The sequence below is a fragment of the Barbatula barbatula genome (assembly GCF_947034865.1).
Source record: "Barbatula barbatula genome assembly, chromosome: 11".
NCBI lineage: Eukaryota > Metazoa > Chordata > Actinopteri > Cypriniformes > Nemacheilidae > Barbatula > Barbatula barbatula.
The window spans coordinates 18974643-18998087 of record NC_136774.1 but is presented as its reverse complement, the minus strand read 5'-3'; the positions used below and the strand labels follow the sequence as shown (position 1 = coordinate 18998087).

Here is a 23445-nt window from a genome sequence, read left to right as displayed (position 1 = left end):
TTCTTTCTATGTGTCCCATCTGCTTCCTCATTTCCTTTAACTCACATGAGATGCTCCCACCACATTAAAGAAATGGACCATCAGAGGTAGATTGTAATTGAACTATATTTGCCTTTTATTGCCTCTTATTTCACTGACGTGCCTCGCGTTAGAGCGGTTCAGTGTTTCCTTCAATGTTTTGCAGTGCTGCAGTTCTAATTGTCTAGCAAAATTCCCCCCCACCTCCACATCAGTCTCAAAGGCCCTTTTAACCAGAACGCTTGCTGTGATTTTTGAGCCCTGTTAGCAGACATTGCGTCTGCGTTTTGCGTTCCTCTGCCCGCCTCACATGACAGGGGGGAATTTGTGTAACATGCTGAAAGGGTTCTCAGTTCAAGCGTGAAGAACAAAAGCAAATTAGGCCCTTACACGGACCGCACATATCCGGTATTAATTATTCGTACTGCAGGAATTGCGCTGAGTGACAGGTAGCCGTAGAAAAGCAAATCTCCTCAAAGATAAGAGCAGGAAAAGCTTGTCTACTGGACCAGGGCCTAAAGCACGTTAGTCACATTGGAGAAAAGCCGCTGGATAGCGGCTTGAAGACTGCTCAGGGTGACAAAGCAGAAGGCACATTACCTCACCAGCTGTCCATCAATCCATTCTGATGGCTTGTTGGGCTGTGTCCTCCACAGCGTGGCTTAAAAGTCAACACTCTGGTCTGGCATCTGTCAAAACGCATTACTGCACTTAATGATCCTGGACGCCTCTCCGCTGAATATGATTAATTTTTTATTAGCCGGTCGGGGCGTCACAGAAGATGGAGAGAAAACGTGTGGCTCTTGTGGTGTGATGTCATTACTTTTTTGTAATCATTTAATATAAAAAATACACTGTCAAGAGGAGTGTTTCAAAGCACATATATGCAAATTTTAAAACATCCAAACCTCTGCGGATATGTGGTAAGTGGCACTGCTTTCCAGTTACTTGAACCGGTACATGTATTATTACATGCAAATGTTCTTGCTAACAAGCTGTAATCTGTACACCGTAACCTTCACAAACATTTTACCATTGATAGTGAAAAGACTATCTCAGGAGACTTCTGGGAATAGACCACATGACGCTGAAGTGAGGGAAGGTGAAAGCAGAATCTTGTCTTTGATGTTTGTGTGTGTGTATGCTGCATATTTAAGGAAGAGTGTATCTGCTGCAGGTGCACTTGGGTGGAGGTATTTGGGTGGAGGAAGAGAAGTGGCATCAGCTACAACGGACACAGGGAGACTCGAAATTCACCAAAAATCTGGCGGTGATGATCTGGGGCACAGAAACCCTAAAGAACCGCAGCGTCACCGGCGTCGCTACGAAGAAGAAAAAAGATGCCCTACCTAAACCACCGCTATCTCCAAGCAAGCTCAAAATTGTCAGAGGTACGTACACTGGCTTTGAAAGGCAGGGCCTGACTTTTTTTATTGATTCAATGTCGATTTTTTTGGGGAAAATTTTTACTTATATGTTTACATAGTTGTAATTGTCACAATGCAAAAGTTTCTATGGTTTGTATTCGTGAAATGTCATGATATTAATTCTGATACCACTGCAGAAACTAAAATGCCCTTGTTCCCCATGTTTATTTATTCAAAAAATATATAAAACTCGTATTTCTCGGGTAAATATTGTTTTACATTTATTTTTAAAAAGCTATAGTAAACAATTTATTATTATTATGTATTTTTTGACAGTTTTTCACCTTAACTTAATAATTTGACCAGTCATCTTATGATGTTTACGTGCAATATCAGTAGTACAACATAAATCTGTTGAGAAAGACATTCGAAATATTATTTATAATATGTAATATAACATTTTAAAAATATATATTTAAAAAAAATATATAAAATGTTTGTTGCATCTCTGTTGCACACTTAACTTTCGATGTGTTTTGATTGTTTGTTTATCTTGGCAAATGTCCAGAGTGTCTGTATGACCGCGTGTCTCAAGAAACGGCCGACAGCGCAGAGATCACCCAGCGATTATCCAAAGTGAACAAATACATCTGCGAAAAGATTATGGATATCAACAAATCCATCAAGAACGAGGAACGACGAGAGTCCAAGCTACTCATCCAACAGACAGTGAAAATGGAAAACTTTCCCTACGACGGCCTGTAGGGGTTTTCCAAGTTGTCACCATAGCTCATTCTACTCCTCAAGGACATCTGGTGGAGAAGGTGCACATAATCACTGGCGCTGCCAATTGAGATTTTCACGGATGCCCTCCCGCGACCTTGACCTCTTTTTACTCCGTATAGCTTGTTTCAGGCCTGCCTGACAGCTTTACCTCTCCCCACACTGCATTAGCATGCTGGCGTGCATTCTTTGAGCGAATCGGGTGGGGTGTGGTTTTGTAAGCTTTGATTGGGGAATTTTGGGGTGGGTTGGATATTACACATGTTAGACAGGAGCGATCCTATAAATCGTGTTCGAGGAAAAATGTGTTTGGCACATCGGCTTGTGTTCTGTGTCAGAACATGTTCTAATGTATTAAAGAGGAAAAGAGAGGATTTCCTTCCGAAGTCTTGTCTTTGGAGGATGTTTGTAGGGCGTTGCAAATGCTGGCTTAGATTTGGAGTAGTAGAAGAGGTGGGTCTCTTCAGAGGGACCATCTGCTAAAGGTACTTAACGTAGAGAGTTGCACTTTTAAACAGGGTCACACCCTGCGTTGTCTTAATGAGCGATTGATTTAATTAATCAATCCAGGCCCAATTGCTCCCGTTAATTGCTTTCCTGAGATGACTACTGATGGTGTGTTCTTGTTCTTGGTAGTGGTGAGGGGTTGAGAAGGTGCATGTAGCCAGTGGTGCTAAACAGTGGTCCTCAGAGATGAATTGGCGGCATTTCTTTGGATAGTTGCAATGTCCAAAAGGTGAACAGAATTGGGTGTTTTTTCCCCGTTTTTATCAGTACAGGTTTATCAGTATGTTTACTGTGTTTTGTTTGCATATCGTAAAGCAATTGACGAATAAACCGTTAATGGTGTGACAGCAAAAACGAACAATGAAGATAAATCTTTCTCAGCTATTTTATATCACAAATAGATTATATTATAAATATTATGAACAGTTTGTTTTAAACATTTTTGCTGTGTCACACATCGAACATGTGTATGGTATATTTGTCAACATACAATAATTAGTATGTATCATTCGGGAGAAAATATGCAAACAGACAGGAACAACCAATTTAATTTGAGTGAACTTAATGAACTAGTTTTGATCAATAAGTTATTGTATTATTAGATATAATAAGATGGTGACCACCCAAGACCTTTTACCGAGGGCAAGTGGAAATCCGAGCTGGGCTGCAAGGCTTTTTTTCCAGCTGGCATTGGGAACTGTGTTCTCCATTTTTTAGCAAGCTGTGATTGTTATATGAGCTGATATTGCTTTAACTGCACTTTGGTGTGTGAGTGGAGAGACGCCATGCGCTGCGTGTGGATGTGGGGTAAAACTGTCAGCAGCGCTCGGTATTACAAACATTGACCTCTTCCTCCCGATCAGACGAACGGCAGGATGTCTGCTTCAGCCCACCTGTAGAGGGCACTCTTAAGGGGAGAAAATAAGATATTGTGACAACTTAAAGTGAGCCATGCTTTCCACACTTGAGTCAATTGTCTCCCCTTAGTATACCTTTTTTTCCATTGTTTCGCAACTGTTTGTGTGGCTTGGCGTATCGAAAAACAAAACAAAAAACCCTCCTGCAGATTCAGGTTCCCATGTAATGCCATAACTGTGAATTAACCACAGATGCCACGCCAGCCCACTCTCTGGTTTCTGTTTATTTTGTTGGATTTCCTTTTTATTTTCGAGTACATTTGTTGGTGGGGTGAAAATGTCAGTGTATATTTGGAAAATATTCTTATCTTTTTGGACGTTTTATTAATTGCATCCAGGTTGCACCTTATCTCACTAAAGCTCCTGGTTCGAAAAGAGAGTCTAATAATATTGTAATTCGGTCTTTATCTTTGCTGGTTCATATATAGTTTGTAATCATTTCTACTTTTTACTGTGTATATGTGACGTTTCAATATTATCGTAGATTCTGGGTACTCAACGTTTTTTAAAGATTGCAGGGCACTTCACGATTACATCCTCTGTAATGACAGAAACCCATATCACTTTAAATGATCCTATCATGGATTTTTACCGCAGGTATATCAGCGCTTGAAGAACTTCAGTTTATGAATTTCACCTCACTGTGAGTCATTTGTTACAGACTATCGCATTTCATTTGGAATCATTTCCGTTGAGAGGCAGTCATAACCCGCCTTTCCATTCAGAGGAAGGCATCGTCCATCTTTTTCAACCTAGCACTTTAATTCTATAAAAATCCATTACTGTTGACTTCAGAACCAAGCAAAAAAAGTTTGAGTCAACATTACAATTAAACCATTCTGGTTACAGAAGACGATTAGGGCCTAATATAAAAATTAATATCAAGGCATCAAGCAAGATTAAACTTTCACAAAAAGTTATTTCACAAAAGAAAGTTGATAAAATGAGTTGCTTTTATGAAATGGTCTGCCAAATGCTTAAATGTAAACGTTTCTTATTATAAATCCATTGTGTCTCAAGAATTAACTCGGAAAAAACGTTAGAATAAATAAGGAACAGTCAAGCCTCTAATGAATAGACTTATCTTTGTAAATCCTGTTTCATGATCATTTTTTCCAGCCCATTTTGAACAGTTTATTATTTTAACTGTTCATTAATATTTGATTTCATCAATTCTGATCTCTTTTTTATTCTTTTCATTTACCTTTCATCAAAACTACTTTAATCTTGCACAATGATGATATTTGATGATCAAGATATTTTTTTCTTTACTTGGCCCCAGTCCTTTCCGTATCAAGCCAGTGGTTTATTGAGCATGCCTGTCTTTGCTTTGACTTTGCAGAAACATAATCCATCAATCGGTTTTCTACCATTCAGTTGCTGTTTAGCAGGCACTTGGTTTTTTTCATTCTCTTGAGCTGTGAAAGTTATTCCTCTTATCCCTTCATACAGCAATGTACCTCCAATATGTCAAGGTAATTACACGAGAGGACAGATTGTAATGAGGTTCTTTTGTTCCACTGAATGTCTTTCTCTTCTTCATTTTCTTTCTGTAGATATTTCCTGTATTGTGTGATATGCTTATTGAATATTTGATGTTTCATAATGGGCTTACGTACAGTGCGGGTATACTGGAAAATGACAGCTTTAAGTGTGCCGAGGGTGAATGCTAGCCAGACATTATCCATGTGGTCATAATTTTGTGTTGAGGTTTGTGGAATTGTTGCCTTGAAAAAGACTAAAGCGTCACTTATTTAGCTTTTTGTCTCGCTGCTGTGCAGAGACTGAATTGTGCCACAGCAGCATTCAAAATTTAAGTTCAGATCAAACCAGTGTATCCCCTCAGACTTGGAAATATAATCATTACAGTATTTATAGGCTTAAAGGCTACAAAAGTGAACCAATAACCTCGCAGAGGCAGTATTTCTGGTAGCTTTCTTTGAATCTCTGCAGGTTGGTGGCCTATGCGTTTGAGTGGCTTTGTAATAGCGGTGCTTAGCTTTGAGCTGGCCTGTGCTTGTGGAAATGGCAGGACCAGTGCAAAGCGCAAGAGGGATCAATATATATTTGTTGTTCTTGGCATGTTGGCCAAGACATGTTTTGTCATGTGCGTATTCATTCTCAATCTGAAAGTGTGTTGGTCTTTGGGGTTGTGTTGTTTTGTGGAGTCTCAGCATGGACATTTTGTGATCGGTCTTGCACAAAAAAAGGCCCTTGCTACCGTTTCCAGAGTTATCGAAGCTAAACACAAAACTAAATAAACAGCCAGAATTTATTTTCGCTTAAAATGTTTCTTGATTTTACAAGTTGTCACTTTAGGATCACGGTCTGATGTTGTTTCCTGTTATGCATCAAAAAATCATTAAGCCTTTGGTGTGTGTGTTGGGGCTATTATGGCTGTATTGTTCAGATTTAATAATGAATATTTCTTTTCTTTAAAAGATTTTTAAAACACATTTTCGTTGTTAGTTATTTTTTAATGCCAAAAAAGCAGAGGGCGCAAGTTCTTGGGGGGAAAATAGTTAGCATCGCTTTGGCTTGCTTCACTAACCTACATGCTGAGATTGTCAATCAAATGCTGAGGACCCGCCCGCATGCCAAAGCAGTTCTGAAACTGCCCAGTACTCCACTATTGCAAGAACAACGACGACTTATTGCCGCCACATTTAACTTTTTTCCAAATTTCATGATTTTAAAGGTTTGTTTAAAGATTCTATTCACAAAATTCTCATCTAGTGAAAGTAAAAAATGTATTTTTGATACGAATAAAACGTTCAGGTTGTTCTTCGTCTGAAAACAATTGTTGTTTCACAGTCCTACCTCATTGCTGCTCATTGTTGTCTAGGTGTGTGCGTCGGTCTAAGGGCAGTTTCACAATCCTTGTACCTCGTTCTCATTCAGACATTTCTATCGCTCCGTATAGAATACTTAACATTTCATATTTTTACTTCTCGAACACCTTTATGCTGATGTTCTGTCAGTGTCAGTTTTGTGGTAAAAGAAGCTCTAGGGTGTTTTTATCTTGATGGTGCTACCAGCAGACATGGGTTCTCTTAATCTGTTACTTACCTCAAGTGGTGCTAATTTTCTAACACCTGCATTGCATGAGCAAAACTGCTCATTTAATAGCAACAATTTGAATCATACATCAAATAAAAACGAATAACACCAAGGACGTTTATTAGTTCATTTCAAAGAAAACATACCTCTAACCGATTACCTCACATACGTTTAGAGCAACAGATGAGATAGTAAGCATTTCACACACACTCGGTTACGTAACGCTGGAGTTAAACTAGATCAACTGTACCATCTACCTAAATATTACTGGGCAGTTGACTGTAGCGTGGTCCTCAGCAGAAATGTGAAAGTGGAATAACAGTGGGACTAACGTCAGTGTTGGGTGGTGGTATTGTGCAGTATTGTTGAGGGTCTTCTTAACTTACCAAAGTGGTTCCCTCCCAAAGATGCTTTTTTGTTGTTGTTAAAACCTGTCTCTTGATTTTCACAAGTTTTACGAGAACTGTTTTTTAGCTACTCAGAAATGCGGGTGTGTTGAGTGATCGACGCTCAGCCGAACGTGAATTTGTTCATCCACAAGAATACAATAAGTCGCATGTTTTTGTGACGTTTTGTTTTAACTCTTTATTCAGTGAGGTATTATGTGAGTAAAACAATTGTGTTATTGGTCAGCAAACACCAGTTGTTTTTTCAATGTTTTGATGTCATAGGAGGCAGGTGTGTCATAGGCTTTGTAAACTGACCTCAAGACAAGAATTGACCATTTTGTATTTTAATCCGTACCTTTTTATTTTACGTTTTCTCTTTTTCATGTCTCATTCATCTCCTTCATTCTTGCTGCTGAATAAATATCTGATAATCGATATATATATATATACACACACACACACACACGTATGAATGTGTATATATGTAAAATATGTATTAATCAATATTTTTGGAAAGACGTTGATGGACAATGTGGCATAAAATAACTGTGAAACATGCTCTATTTCAGGTCTGTGGTTGTGTTATTTTTTATATATGGTCACTTACTGGTAATACTGGCTTTACCATGGTGTAAATGAGGGGAGTAGCGTTGACCATGGGGCTGTTGTGAGCAGGATATATTAATACATTGTGCTTTTGGCGATTTTTTTGTTTCTCATGAATTATGTCTGCACACAGATTAATCCCAAGTCTGGACAAAAGGACACTTGTATTCATACTGTGTTTTTAGGCTGAACTTTGTTTCAGCTAAGCTCGGCCTCACCGCACCTCACGTCGACCTCCATGGGGACTTGAACAAAAAACAAGGTTAGAAACACAACGAAAAGAAAAACAAAACGTGAACCAGTTGCACTCCTCACCTGTGCGCAGCTGGTCGTGTGAGTGTGTGTGTGTGTACGTGTGTATGAGCGTGTGTGTTCTGCGGTATGAGTTTTCTTGTTTAATGTACAGATAAACAGAATAAATTCAGGCTTTTATTCTACAAACAAAAAACTCTCATTGAGCTGTTGATTTCTTGATTTCTTTTAGAATTTATAGGTTTTAAAGCATATATGGGGATATATATATATATATATATATATGGAGATTTACTCACCCTCTTGTTAATTCAAACCTTTATCTGCAGAACACAAATAAGGTTACAGGGTTCAGTACCCATTCAATTTAACTTTTTATAGACACAGAAACAATGCAAGTTCAAATCTTCAAAATATCTTGTGTTTAAAAGAAGAAAGTCAGGTTTGAGATGGCAAGAGGGTGAGGAAATCATGACAGAATTTTAATTTGGGCTGAACTATCACTTTAATGTGCTCTATGGTCACACATTCATTTTGTACTTCATTTACCAAAAATATTTTTCAAAATAGCTCAGTGGTGTATACTGAGATCGTCATATTTTTTACCTGGTTGGTTTCATATAATCCGTCCGAAATGACCAACTTGCCAACCAGCTAAACACGCTGATCACCAGTTTAAGAAGACTAGGAAACAAGCTTTAAGTCTAGCTTAGGCTTCCTTTGCAGTATACAGTAGATGTACGTGATGTAGCTGCAACATTCAGCTTTTTCTCTTTTTCAAATCCTTAATAAATACAATGTTTTACAGTTATACACATGTATATATCTTTTTATCAATGTATAACAGTGTGGAACAGCATTCGACACTTTAAAAAATATAAAGGACATTGTCTGAATTACAGAAGGCAACCCTCTTTGCCAATTCAATTCTGCGTCCTTGACTCGCCTAGACACGCAGAGGTACATCCACAAGGGATGTGATGTTTTTGTTTGATGTGCGAAGTTAAGGGGAGAAAGACTGCAAATGGGCCGAGGATTAAAAGCAAGATTGATCTGGGTGTCAAAGATAGATAAGCACACGCCCAGTCTGAGTTATTGAGGAGGCGTGACACTGATATCAGACCACACACACATTCTCTGATGTTCAGGTTGCATTGAGCTCCTGTAATAAATGAGAATGTCTAACACCTTTTCTAAGATTAAATAAGCAATTATACCCAAATGACGGAGGTGGAAAGGAAATCGGCTGATGGGGAGCGTTCCGGAAACGTTAGGAATTTTTCCCAATTTCTTCTTTTGCAGAAATCCTGTGTATCTCTTGCTGTGAAGATCTTCAAATCGTTTTCAACCGAATGACTAGCAATTATCCTTCATGCAGATAAAAGTATTGAAGACATCCTCTGCGCTGCTCTTTTCAAGCTGCTAAGCACTTCTTTGGCAAATGTTATTGCCTACCTATGCAGTCTTTCTCTCCCTCCCCTCTCTCTGCCAGCCCAAGGGGACTGCTGAATGTCATTAACAATAACAGAATCCACATGGCTGTAATATTTTGCAGTGGTGGTATTGACACAGAGATGATTTAGTGTAGTAATGATGGATTGAGCTGGGCGTCAGGGCCTGCGCATGCAGGGACGCGTGTTCACCGCTGAGAGACTTGCTTCAATTCCCTGAATTTTATTGCATTGGATTTTTCACCTGCCAGAGGAGAGTGAGAACAACTCTCTGTGTTCTGGAATGTGTCTGTGGGTTCGATTTAAGATTTTAGACTGCTAAAAGCGAGTGGACCAACATTTATGAGGAAGAAGGTCATTTCAGTATTTGTTTTAATATAAATGTCATTGCGGATGGTATGTTATAGGTCTCATGTTCAAACCTTGCATTGTATACATAGTATTGTACATGAAATACGTATATTGTTCAACTTTCAGTATGACTTACTTGGATGACCTACTACTGTATATTTTATAAATCTGAGCACACACTGAAGTACTGTTTCATAATCCCTGGGATGGACTGGCCATCTATCAAGGGTGTACCCTGCTTGTGGCCTAAAATGCTGGGATAGGCTCCAGCCCCTTGCTAGACTGAATAGACGGATCTATTTTATAATGCAAGACTATTGACTCTTGTAAACATTTTGACTTTTAAGATATTTTTGCAACAAATTTTATTTGAAACGCAAACTTACTGTTATTGACAAGATGATAACAAAATGCCATCTAAAGTGAATTAAAGGGATAGTTCACTCAAAAAAGAAAATTGTGTCACCCTCATGTCATACCAAACCTGTATGATTTTCAAGATCGTTGGTTCACAAACTACATTGGCCCGCAATGACTTTCATTATATGGACATTTCTCAAAATATCATCTTTTGTGTCGGAAGAAAGAGTCAGGTTTTGAATGACACAAGGCTGAATTAATGATGACAGACTTAGTGTAGCAAACATGCATTTATTTTGTTTTATGTGCATACATACAGTGGGCCTATGCATTGTTAACGTTTATAAGCTTACTCTTGAAATATATTTTTTCCTCCTGTTAAGTTCCTGCAGAGTCTTCGTAGCCACAGCATTACGGTGCCTCTTGCCGTTTCAGTCCTTGTGAGCCCCAGAGTTCCATAGATTAGTAACTTTGAGATGAAGGGAGATAGCGCAGGAGAAGCGTGAGGGCAGGGCCTACAAGAGGCTCTGAGTGGCACTTGTGAAATGTGCTCGTTGTCACATCACCGCAAACCCCAATGACCCTGAGCGGTATTTCATTGTATCCAGCGTTGGTGACAGGAGAGTAGGGACGGGTGGCAGACGCATGCTGGGCGCGAGGCACTTTAATCAGGCCCGGCTTCCAGTCGGACGTCCATCACGGCCTTCATTGATGTGCTGTCACGGAGACGCTGCAGTCAGCACCAGTGCGTCGCGCATCATCCTTTACCTGTGGCTCAGCGCCGCTGCGATCGTCATCCTTTAGCAGCGGGGGCGCGTGATTGGGCGGCTGGTGGGACAAACACTGTCACCGGAGGGTGGACTGCAGTGATGGAATTGAAAGTATGTAAAGATGAATAGAACTTTCAGGCAGATGTTTAGAATTCCACAACCGATAATTAGCCGTTGAGTTTTGCAAGAGTAGTCAGGTCTCTGTGTGCGTTAAAACCATCAGAGCATTTAATACAATGAAGCATGAGGCAGAATATCAGTGACAGCTCGCGCACGCACACGCGCTCCGGCTTTTTGATATACATGAAACATGAACATAAAAGCCTCGAGGGAATGAAATGTAGTTTTCCAGTTGAAAGCCCCCGTGAAACGTGTCCTCGTCCGGTTGACATTTTCGGCACCCAAAAAACAAAGTTCCCTCAAACGCACGGAATGATCAATTTATTTTTTTATGTCAGCGCGGATGAAATGTTGAAGCAGTGGTGTATTCGATTTTCGCTGTTTATTTTCCATCCCTTTGCTTGCTGGTCTTGTGTTTGTGACCATTATTTTTAAAGGAAGGTCGTACGTTCCTCTGTAAATGCTATTAACCTATGCACACCCGGATCTCTATAGAGCAGGAACTAATCAATGAAGGCGATCTCACTCTGGCTAAATAGTTTTTATGGCTGTGATATATTGATGCGTGGACATTGATTCGGTCCGGCCCCTCGACCTGAAAAACGCAGAACAATATTTAAGAGCGAGATGGAGAGAAAGAGACAAGGACAAATCTCAGAATGTTCACTTTTTTAACGTGCACATTGATTTCTTCGTGTGCTTTTATATTGTTGAGATTTGAGGTTCTATTTAATAAATTCGGCTTTCAGTTGTTGTCGAAGTTAAACATGTCAATCAAATGGCCCAAGAAGGGTAGTCATGTAGTAAATGAATAGTAAACCAGATATTAACATTATTTACACACTTTCATGTCTTTTCAAAACTTACTAGAGAATCTTTATTCAAAATTATTTGAATGCCTTTTGGGTTTAGCCAACATACCAGACAGATGGCTTTAGAAAGACTTTGAATGTATCAGATGTGTTGTATAGATTTCTTTAATTATATTTTTTCTGATATGTTTTTGGTAGAGGTGAACCGTACTTAAAAAGACAGTTCACCCCAAAATTCTGTCATGAATTACTCTAGTTGTTTCAAATCTGCATACATTTCTTTGTTCGGTTAAAGACCAAGAAAATATTTGGAAGAATGTAAGCAACCGACAGTTCTCATGCACCATTTACTAGCATAGTAGGAAATATTAAGATAGTAGTCAAAAGTGCCCGGAACTGTTTGCTTTCCCAAATTCCTCAACGTGTACAACAATAATTTTTCCTACTATGGTAGTCAACGGTGTCTCAGAACTGTCGGTTGCTGACATCCTACGAAATATCTTTCTTTGTATTCATTAGAACAAAGACATTTTATGCAGATTTAGAACAACTTGAGTTTGGGTAATTTATGACTATTATAATTTGGGTGAACTATCCCTTTTAGTAATAACATTTTTCAAGCTTTAAGAGAGTGTTTTATATAGCATATATCATACTACATTTCATAAATATATATCATACTTTCCACTACATTTCTTAAGTACATTTTTCCACGGTCTTACATCAAGTACAGTATTAAAGTACAAAAAGATTTTTTACTACACTGTTTTTAAAGTATAGAAAGGTAAAAGAAAATTGCAAAATGTATGATTAAAAATGTAGCGACGTTTTTATTTTATATTTAAAACTGCTTGGGAGTAAAAAATACATATTGTCCAACCTTGTTGGTACTATTACAAGATCTGCGAAACATCTGCCTTTGTGTTATTTTTGGAAGAAAGAGCATACAGGTTTGTATGCTCAATAAATGTATATAAAAATTGTTTTTTGAACTATTCCTTAATGTATTCATCACGACCTGAAACAAGATCTTTATCTCCTGAAAACACAGACAGCAGTTTCCACAGAGACTCAATACGGACGGTTTTGAAGGCCCGCTCTGACAGCGTATGATTGATCCGTACAGACCGGAACCGTGTCAGATCAGACACTATTATAATAAACAGCTCTCAGCCGATGAAATGGGTTAACAGGCTGAGAAAGCCAGACGTCTGATTTATTTTCCTCTCCTCCGCGTGTCAGGCAGAAGGCCGCTCTAAATGACTTCGATTAACGCAGAATGCTCTCGCAATTAAAAAATCCAAAGCTATCATGAATTTTTCATACTGGGAATGTTTAAGCTAATTATGTCTCAAAATCGAGCTCTTCGCCGTGGCGCGCCGCAGCCGTCTGACATTGACGGCCAATGTCACTGTCACATGGCTGTTCAGAGCAACACTCCTAATCATCAACGCTGCTTAGTATTCATGTCAGTGTTTCTTTCTTTTCTCACACTGTCTTTCTTTCTCTTACGCTGGCCAGACAGTCTCCTTTAAAAGTGCTTGTTAAATCGTTACCTTCAAATGGTGACATTAGTTGTCATATTAATGTTTTAGTTCACCAGGAGCTGCCGAGGAACATTTTCACGGTTTCAAAGCTAGACAAGCTGTTTTAGAGCAACGTTTGGTCAACATTTTAATGGCGCAACATCTGAAGCACTGCTCTGATAAAGTGATGACAACCAAAGCGTTTACCTCCGCTTATAAAAATTTCATCTTAAGAAATCATGAGCGGTGGTAATATATTATTTAGACACACAGATTCCACATTGCAGTAGGCCTATTTTGCACTCGATTTATTGAGAGACAGCTCTTTGACGCCAAGCCTAAAGAACGGAACCAAACACAATTGGTATAATGTTTTATTGGTTTCGAGGAATCGATGCCAATGAAATATTCATAGGCTTGGATTTTGCCAAAATTATGATTGACAGCTTGCCTCTCGCAGATGAGGGATTGTAGCAGGATAAACAAAGCAAATTCTCTAAATGAAAAGGATCAGATTGTTATTTGTGCAACAGCTCTCAGTGTTTTGCCAGTGGACCGTAGCATGAATTATTATATTTCTTTTAATTCACTGCTAGGTTGAAATTGTGTAGGAGCGGCTTTATTACAGAATTACATGCTCCTATTATGAACAAAACCCTTTCATGAGCAAGTCATAGAACTGCTCTCCTGTTTGAGATCGTGAATTAAATAAAATGCTTGATTGAAATGCATGTTGTTTATTATGACGCATTGCTTCGCCTTTCGATTGTCCTCTCATTAAAATAGAATCTATTTTTGTGGTTGTATAATAGTAAAACGTTCTATAAGAAGTGGGCTGCACGGCCGCTTTAGCGTGCTGTTTTATTTAAATGGTTATATGGTGTGATTTAAAGAGCCATCGCGAAAGTAGTGGAGCAGACAGAGATTCTCGGTTTTGGTGAAGAGACTGCAGGAGTCCGCTGTCTTTGCCTTTATTGCTCAACTGCTTTGTGAAGTTTTGTTCTGAGGTGACATCTCCCCATTACTCTGAATAATTAATTAGACATGATGAATTATTCTGTACTCAATGCAACCATCGGTACCAAAGTCATCACTTGTACACAAACTCTTTTTTGTGTGTGTGTGTGGCGGGTATAAAATCTTTAGAGCACTGATGATTAGTATTCTGAGTGTTTGGCTATGTTTTTCTGAAGGTTCAAGTGGACAAAAGTATAAAAAAAAAAAGTGTCAACCCAGACTGGGTGCGAGGAGGTGAACTTTCATTTCCTGAGCCGTGTGGCTCTCTGAGAACTGAAGAGATGGCTTTTTGTGGCTGAGAAGAAAAACACAAAAGCTTCATATTAGGCTGAGGAACCTTCATTTGCCAGACCTCTGGCTCTCTTCTTCACGAGATGATGGATGTGAGTGATGTGTACAATTACCCCAGATCACCTGGTTGAAACCAAATTCTGCTAGTGCCTACGGGAGTCGTTTCTGAGGCTTTCACATTGTGAAAAACATTACAGTGTACTGAAGTATCTCTTTCCTAAGATTTATAGATAATACACTGTTTTTGATTAATACATCTGCTCTGTTTTATTGTGCAAACCTATATTTGGGATAATTTACCAACTAAAGTTAAAAGTCTGTACTTGTTTCAGAATTTGTGGTATATACATACCTCTTCATACAATGTAAAAACTGCCTGGAAGCACTTCCGGTTGTTTTTTTTAACCTCACATATATAAATAAAGATATTTGTTTAACATTTTGATTTGGTCAAACACTGTGTAGTGTAAAAAAACTAAAACAGGACGTTCTTCTGGACCATTGTTGTTTACATCTTTTAAAGTGGTCTATAGACTAATACAATAGACTGAATTACATCATAAGGAATGTGAAACTCCCATTCCCAAATTTCAAAATTTAAGCCTTTTTCCACTTGTTGAAATGCAGAAACTGAGCTGTCATTTTAGAAGCTCGGTCTCCAGGTTGGCTTTGCTTTTACATTGTTGGGCATGTATAGCGGCTCTTTTGGACATCACCCCTGCGGAGGGATTAAACGCAGCTGAGTGTCTCTAAAGTCTGTGCTCAATAACTGTGGTCTAAGGGTTTTGTTTTGAATCACTTGAGACTCTGAGTGGTGGGCAGTGTGTATGCGAGCGGGTGTGCTTCAAGAGCAGGATGAGAGAGGTGTTGATAGCCTGGCTGGCAGAAAGGGATCTGGACGTAGCCACAAAGGCGTCAGTTAAAGGATTGAGAGCCAACAGAAGTGGCCTTGATTGGCCTCCCAGGGAAACAGAGAGAGTCTGTGAGGCAAATAAAAATTGTGAATATTTTACTATTCTTCATTTAGAAGCTATATGATTATTTACAGCATTTAAAACCAAAATCACACTTATTATTCTGTTTATAGCGTGTTGTGTATGGATCCATTATGACTGAAACACCTCTGGAACCTTCCTAGTTGTTAGACTTCAATTGTAGCTAAAAATAGGAAGACGTTCCTCTGTGGAGTTGGTCTGAAATCCCACTTTTTGCACCTTTTCTTTTTTCATCTATGTAATGTTATGGCATGCTGATTGTTTGGTAATCCTTGACTGCATTTCCAAAGGTCACCTGGAAAGCTCGCCGCTTCGTTCCATAGAGTTCAGTGCATTGGGCAACAATGACACAGATCATTTGAAAGCGCCTTTAGAAGAAAATGAACAATAAAAAATGCAATGATGATGCAGAGAGAAAAATCCCAGAAGAGGAAGGTAGATAGAAAGAAACTTGTTAGAGGGGGAAATAAACCTGTAAACTGTCACGTCAGGTTTTGTCACACCCACACATAAAACCATTCCTGCAGCTATCTCACATCGACTGGTTCCCTCCCTCAGCAGAGGACAGAGTGAAGTCCCGTGTTGATAGCTGTCATTGAAGACCACAATCTTCTGCCATCTGAAGCGTTCTAATTCTCCTTAGTTCTCCTGTGGTTTCTTTGGGGATGAAGACCAAGCCCATGGTCTGTTCCCTGGACTGTGATGTCAACTTGTGAAGCTGTGTAGAAGTACTTAAAGGGATAGTTCATCCAAAAATCATAATTTTGTCATTATTTACTCACTTTTGTATCGTTCAAACTCGAAAATTCACTTTAATTTTTATTGACACCATGTCTACAACGGACGCAACAGGCGTGACTTAAATGATTTGTCGCATCACAGCACGCCGCATCTAGTGTGGACAAATATTTGTATTATAAGGGGTTCTAATGTGTCCGGTGTAGACACTGTGTCAACGTTTTGTTAAAGTTTTGTGAATTTTACAAATACCTGATGGAACCAGTCACAAGACATTTTTGAGTTGAGCTCTGAATGTTATTTTTTTTACAAAAATACTTTAGATCCAAACAGAACATTGGTTAACAATTTGTTTTTATTCAATAATAACAATAATTTAGGTTGCCTGTCTGGTTGAACGTAAGTGTGCATCTGTCTTATGTTTCTGTGTCCATTTCATAAAGATATTTGATTCTGCTGTCTTTATTTAAATGCAACTAGATATTGAGCTTTCAAAGATGTAAAGATACATACATTTTTATTAAAAAATATTACGTTTATTTTCCAGGTAGGGGTCTCAAAATATACCGGAATTGGCAATAATTAAAAACTACGATTATCAATATTGTAGTCACCATACTGTAACATCGTAAACCATACAACACCAGTTTCAGATTTTTCACATTTATTCATTTCTTTAAAAAAACTATATTTCAATGGATGATATGATAATGTTCTGATCATATTTGTGTCCACAATAACCGTGTAGTGAAAATCTGTTACCGTGGCAATACGTAACTTATACTGAACATTTATGTTACTTGTTAACCTTTTTTATTGTGTTGATATTTAAAGCAAACACAACAAAGCTGAACATTCTAAACTGTGCTCTTTAAGCAGAGCATTTTGTCTCTTGTGCCACTTGCTATCCTGCGCAGGAAATAGTTGTTTTTAAGCAGAAAGAGACAGAGCTTTCTGGATCCTGATTGGTGGAAAGCTTTTCAGCAGAACAGTCATGGACCAGAGCAGGTCAGAATGATGTGTCCCAAAGGATGACTGGCATAAGACAAGGAGTCAGGGGGCTATGCGGCATCTTCTCTATACTTCACTGTTGCTGTCCCTCTCTCTCTCGACAGTAAAGGTCAGGGCATCTTCATCATTTCACTCTCTCCTCTTTACTGCACTGACAGATCTTCCTGTGGGAACACGCCTCGGCTCATCTCTCTGACATACGAGGCTAATAATTAATATTTCATTAGTATTTTGCGTCTGTTCTTACCGTAGCCCTTGCTCTCATCCCGACTCCATCACCACACCATCAATCTCATCAAGCTAAACTCAGATTCAGAACTCCTGCTCTCTGTGGGACAGAACTGACGATTCTTAAAATAAACTTCGGAGTCATTTGCAGTGTTGGGTAATGTTTCTTATTGCAACATGTCACTATTACAATAATTATTTCACTGATATTGTCATATACTGTAGACTAATTGAAAATGATTTACTATAGATTTAAATGGTGTGGCAAATTTAATGGCAAAATAATGCACATTTTCTATTCTAAATATTTTCACTTACTGTTTTGTAAACTACTTTAAGTCTATCTTTTACCCTGTCTGTAAAATATCTGCTCTCCCCATCCATCTTTTGCCTCTGAGACTCTGCCAGCTCTGAACGTTCCTGAGCAGGTACCTCGGAAAATTTGAGCGAGCCACAGAGAGCGAAGGGGGTTTGGATTAGATGAGACCGCAGGCGGCGGGACTGTAAGTAGAGCGTGTCTGCTGCGCTGCTGATTATATTAAACACGCAGACATTGGGGGTTTAATAATACATTAGCCTATCTGATGTTCCTTCCCTGCAACCTAAAGCACGCGTCTCCCATATTCTCAATAGAGTCCCTGGAAACTGAAACTGGAGGAGGGGCAGTCACTGAGAAGGCCCTCAATTAAGTTTTCAGACTCAAAAGTCCACCCGAGAGCCATGCTGACTGGCTGTAATCCCCAACCCAATGCTTTTTCTCAAACTTGCCTGTTTTTGTAAAACAGAGCAAGTGGCAGCAGTAATCACGAAAAAGGAGTGTGCACTTATGAAACCGTACGCAGTGTTCTCTTATAAAGTGTCAAGGGGGAGCATGTTCCAGTTTTGTTTAAGTTACTGTTTGCTTGGGTATTTTTAGCTAAGGAATGATGTGATTTGGCGGCGAGGACGGAATGTCATAGTGGGGTGGATGTGGGACATGGGTGGGCAGCCTGGGGAGAGAGGGGCATTTGTCTGAATCAGTGTCCCAAACCTAGCCCCCAGACTGGCACCCCTGCTGAGCTCTGTCCTGTTCTGCTGAGCATTCGGCTGTCCTCTGCTCATCGAGGGGCTTTGTGATGGAAGAGGTTGGGGGCTTTGAGTCACACCTACATCACTAAAGTACTTCTGGCTCTATTGCTGAGATCTAATGGCTTTGGAGGAGCTGCACTGTGCTTATAGAGACACACACAAACACACAGTTAAACACAGGCACAATAACGTGCACACCCACGTACACATGAAGTTCAGTGTCTGGAAAACCTAGCTGATTCTGACTTATTTGCACCATGGTTTTTGTGTGTAAAGATGAATTGTACAAAATTGGTGTGTGCAATAGTATTATTATTATTAGCATTCCCTCCAACTAAGAAGGTCACACCGTAGTGCATCAATCTTTTATTGGTCACACATTGTCACGTGATATGGATTCGTAGCTCACCAATCTTAACCTTTGGAACACAGCCAAATGCTACTTTTTTAAAGGAGCATGCTTTTCCAGTCTTCCTCATTTGCATGCATTTGAATAAAAGTCAATGGAACTAAGTCTTCTATTACCGCAGCATAAGACACAAACACAGATGACTGAAAGGCGTCCAGTGTGTTTCTCTCCTCATCCTTCACATCACTGGGCCCAAACTGAGCTCCCTCTCTTTATCCCTTCAAAATCTACATAAAAAGTCAGTGATTATCGGCTGAGGGTTTTTGTCCATTTCCTCAGAGGCCGAATGTTACTGGACAGATAGCTGATCTTTCAGAAGTACTGTTTGTTCTTCAGGTTGGCCCCCACTACAAACATCTCCCTGATCAAAGCATTATGAAAGGATTTACCACTTCAAACGTGGGCTACTTTCTGCCCCATTCCACCCAACCTACCGATCACCATGGCAACGCCATAATCACCTAATCCCCGCCCTCCGTCCGTGCCCGTCATCGCCTGGAGAATGTGAACATACTAATTTTAACGGACTGACAAAATGAGAATATGATCAATTGTCATATTTATTTAAAGAAATGATCCAAGACCTCATGAGCTGCCATCTGCCTACTGCCTACATCCCACATCAACACCATCTCGTACTATTTTGGGTGAACATAAAACCAATTTTTGCAATGAAAGAATACCTATACTTGATATACATAATGATAGAAAATTACCTTTAAATGTCCCACATTACCAGTCATTTCCAAATCTCATTTTACCTGTATTTACCCTCCTGCTCTGACATTGTGTGATATCAGCCAATCTTCTCCGCAGCCAGTAATCCATGGTCCGATCACAACGCAATGAGAGAACTAAAGCGTTCATACCGGTTGAATGCCAACACGCTGCGTTTTGTCATAACAAACTGCTTCTGATATGCAAACACACACTCACACAAAATGGCTGCCTACTGTGTGTTGTTCCATATGGAATGTTTTTGTCCTTTATGCATATTCATGTGTAATGAGAGAGCGAGCAGCCTAGCCCTTAGTGAACAAGAACGATGAGCTAACAGCATCTTCCCTGTGGGAAATGAACGACTCTTAAAGCAAAATCCCAACTGTGCAATTATGCCAGCGTGCAGGCAGACCAAAGGCATTAACGTACCATCTACTTTTCTTATTAGATGCTCATTTAAGTGAAATCTGTGAGGTAAAAAGACATGACGATTCAGTCTTGTGTATGACTATATTTCCCTGCTGAAAAAAGAACCTTAGAAACCATAACAGAAATGTTTATGTTTTCCATTAAAGCCATTACAAAATTCCTTTTCATAGTGCGTATTATAGTGTATATACTGCTGAAAAAAACAATAGAAACCCAACAGAATCATTACAGAAATTCTAATGGTTTCCATTCAAATACCATTATGAACCATTAGCTTTATCCCATTAAAACCATCACAAAAGTTTTTTTTTGGAGTGTGTTTTGGGCATTATTCCAATAGGATTTAACATCCCACCATTTGAATCCATCACATACAAGTAGAGCCATTACAGCTCCATTAAAACCAATACAAATCCCTTTAAAACCATTATTACTGCTTTAATGGTTTCTATTGTTTTTTCAGCAGGGCTGCAACATCCCACCGCTAGGATCAAATCAAATACAATTTTATTTATAAGCACTTTTATAACAGCAATTATTTTCCAAAGTGCTGTACAAGCTTGGTGAAAATAATAACAGATAACACATAACGTACAGACATAAACGTCAAACAAGTACAAAAGACTGTTCTCATTCTGAGTTAAAAGCCAAGTTATAAAAGTAAGTTTTGATACTGGATTTAAAAACAGTAAGTTATTGGGCCTGCCTGATATATAGAGGTAAAGGGTTCCAAAGTTTTGGAGCTGGGACAGCAAAGGCCTACTTTGTAGCCTTGTTCGAGGTCCAACCAAGAGTAATTGGTCAGCAGTGCTCTGGGTAATGCAGAATAATTAAATCAGAGAGATACTTTGGTGCAAATCCCTTTAAAAACGTATAAACTTAAACCAGTAACTTAAAACCAACAGGTAGCCAATGGAGAGATGCCAATACTGGAGAAATATGTTCATGCTTGCGCGCTGTAGTTAACAAGCGAGCAGCAGCATTTTGTACCATCTGCCAACGTTTGAGGTCAGCCTGATTTATACCTACATACAGGCTGTTACAGTAGTCAAGACGAGTCGAAATAAAAACATAAATGACTCTTTGAAAATCATTAAAAGATAAAAAATACTTAACTTTGCATAATTGCCTCAACTGGAAAAAACTAGATTTAATAAAGGAGTTAAATTGTTTGTTCATTTTAAAATGACCATCCATAATAAAACCCAGGTTTTTAACATTTGACTTTAAAAGTGGTTTTAAAATACCCAAATCTAAATCTGGGGGAAGACAGTTGTTACCAGGACTAAGCATTAAGACTTCAGTTTTTCCTTCATTAAAATTAAAAACATTTGAGGGCATCCAGGTCCTGACGATTTCAAGGAAGGTAGAGTTGCGTATGGTCTGCATAGCAATGAAACGAGATGCCGTATTTTCTAACAATAAGCCCTAGCGGAAGAAGATATAAAGAAAATAAAACAGGATCCATCACATTCCTGCTGAAAAAAACAAAAGAAACCATTGAAGAGTGGTTTTAAAGGAAACTGTAATGGTTCTACTGGTGTTGGATGGATTCTATTGGTGGGCTGTTAAATCCTATTGGAATATTGCCCAAAACACACTAGAAAAATCATTTTTGTGATGGTTATAATGGAAAAGGGTTGGTTGTAAGGGTATTCTAATGGAAACCATCAGAATTTCTGTAATGGTTTCTATTGGGGTTCTATGTTTTTTTTCTGCAGGGATAGACACCACTTCCATTAAAACCAATACAATTACCAGATTGAAGTCCGTTCAATTTTCTATTGTGTTTTGGGCAGGTTTAGCCTTGCGCATGTTCATCAGTGCATGTTATTACAAATAAAAAATAAAAATGTCAACGTATTGAAGTTCAAGTATTGTTGGAAGCCATGTTATCTGTTAGATAATGTTAACTGGTACCACAAATAGCTATTTAGGCATTGCTGTAGTTGCTCTAATTCACGTCTGAATTCATTCTAGCATGGAATGACTTGTGAAGGAAGAAATCAATTCTCTCTATACATGTTCCCTCGTTAAATCTCACTTAGAAAGATGTCACATTACCAAAGAAAAATGACTTGTGAATGGGGAAAGTTTTCATTAAGTACAAAAGCATTTAGTTCTTAATTTACGTTCCTAAAAGTTTACATTCCCTGTTATCAAAGGAAATGCCTCCCCTACCTGTTTTCATCTGATACATTGACTTTTGTGGATTTTCATTTGCTCTCCTATCATTTATCATAATTACTGCGTGCCCTAGTTTTTTCACTTTTCCCCTTAAAAAGTATTCATCTTCTATTTTTACACTGTCTGGTTTTTAAGCAGTAAAGTCGGGGTTCGGGGCCACTCGCTGCCATGGCCTTTACAGTGGCACATTTGTACAACCGCAGATGGCATTTCAGACGTTTACCTTGTTTCGGAGCTATAAGAGATTTGAGAATGCTGTGGGTGGAAGCTGATAAATCTGCTTCGATATATAAACAGATGTTTTCTACCGGTTCAAATCAGCTTGGATAGACTGCAATTTTATACACCTGCATATTCAGATTGGCTGTGAAATGTACAAGCGATCTAATTTAAAAGAGCTATATTCATAATAAGAGTTTAAATCCCAGAATGCCGTACTGACTTGGAAAATTGCTGTTCATGTAAACATATTCAGAGAGATGTAAAGCTCTTCCTTCAGGGCCTGTCTTTTGTAGAGCATCTTCAAACCCTCCGCTAGTTTAAGCCTTCAGGTTTAAAGTATATCTGTTCAGACGAGGCAGACTCCTTTGAGAAAAATCACCTCAGTGGAGCGCTCCCCAGCCCACTCTTGTGTTTTCCTCTGAAGAAAGTCCCAGACATACCAATGAAGTCTTAGCATGTCTCATCTTCTGGGAAAACGTGTTGGTTATTTCATGTTGGAATAGTAGATCTCTGAGCTGAAAAGAAAGAGAAAGGTTTGACCCGGTCCAACGTGGCCACAGTCAACTCTATCAATCACCTCCCGGGCTAAATGTGACACAAGGTCTGAAATTGGACCGTCTTTCTACAAGCAAATCCCCCTCAATTAAGTGACATTTCATTAATCTGTATCAAAGTCAAGCTAACTGCATCCCACACAACTGAGGCCGCAGTGAGCCCTGGAGGCCGTTATTAAATTTGCTTGTATCATTGTAAAGGAAATGGCAAACACATTCAACTTAAAGGGCACCTGGCATCTGTCTCTTCAAAACCAAACTCGGCTATATTAAAAGTGCACATTTGA

General features: G+C 39.0%; 1 protein-coding gene across 3 annotated transcripts in view; it reads left to right on the top strand.

The window, feature by feature from the left end:
• Nucleotides 1-23445, top strand: part of LOC306900702 (cytosolic carboxypeptidase 6-like) — a 257938-nt gene that overhangs the window by 194285 nt on the left and 40208 nt on the right. Inside the window, exons 5-6 of one of the 3 annotated variants that reach the window (XM_079467927.1) lie at nt 1196-1409; nt 1954-4395. The exons of 1 other annotated variant lie outside the window; for it this stretch is intronic. In XM_079467927.1, coding sequence (XP_079324053.1) covers nt 1196-1409; nt 1954-2150 — 411 coding nt within the window. In that variant the 3' untranslated portion in view covers nt 2151-4395. Of the gene's footprint in view, nt 1-1195; nt 1410-1953; nt 4396-23445 lie in introns of those variants that run through there. One more of the 3 variants, XM_079467925.1, reaches the window with a different exon arrangement.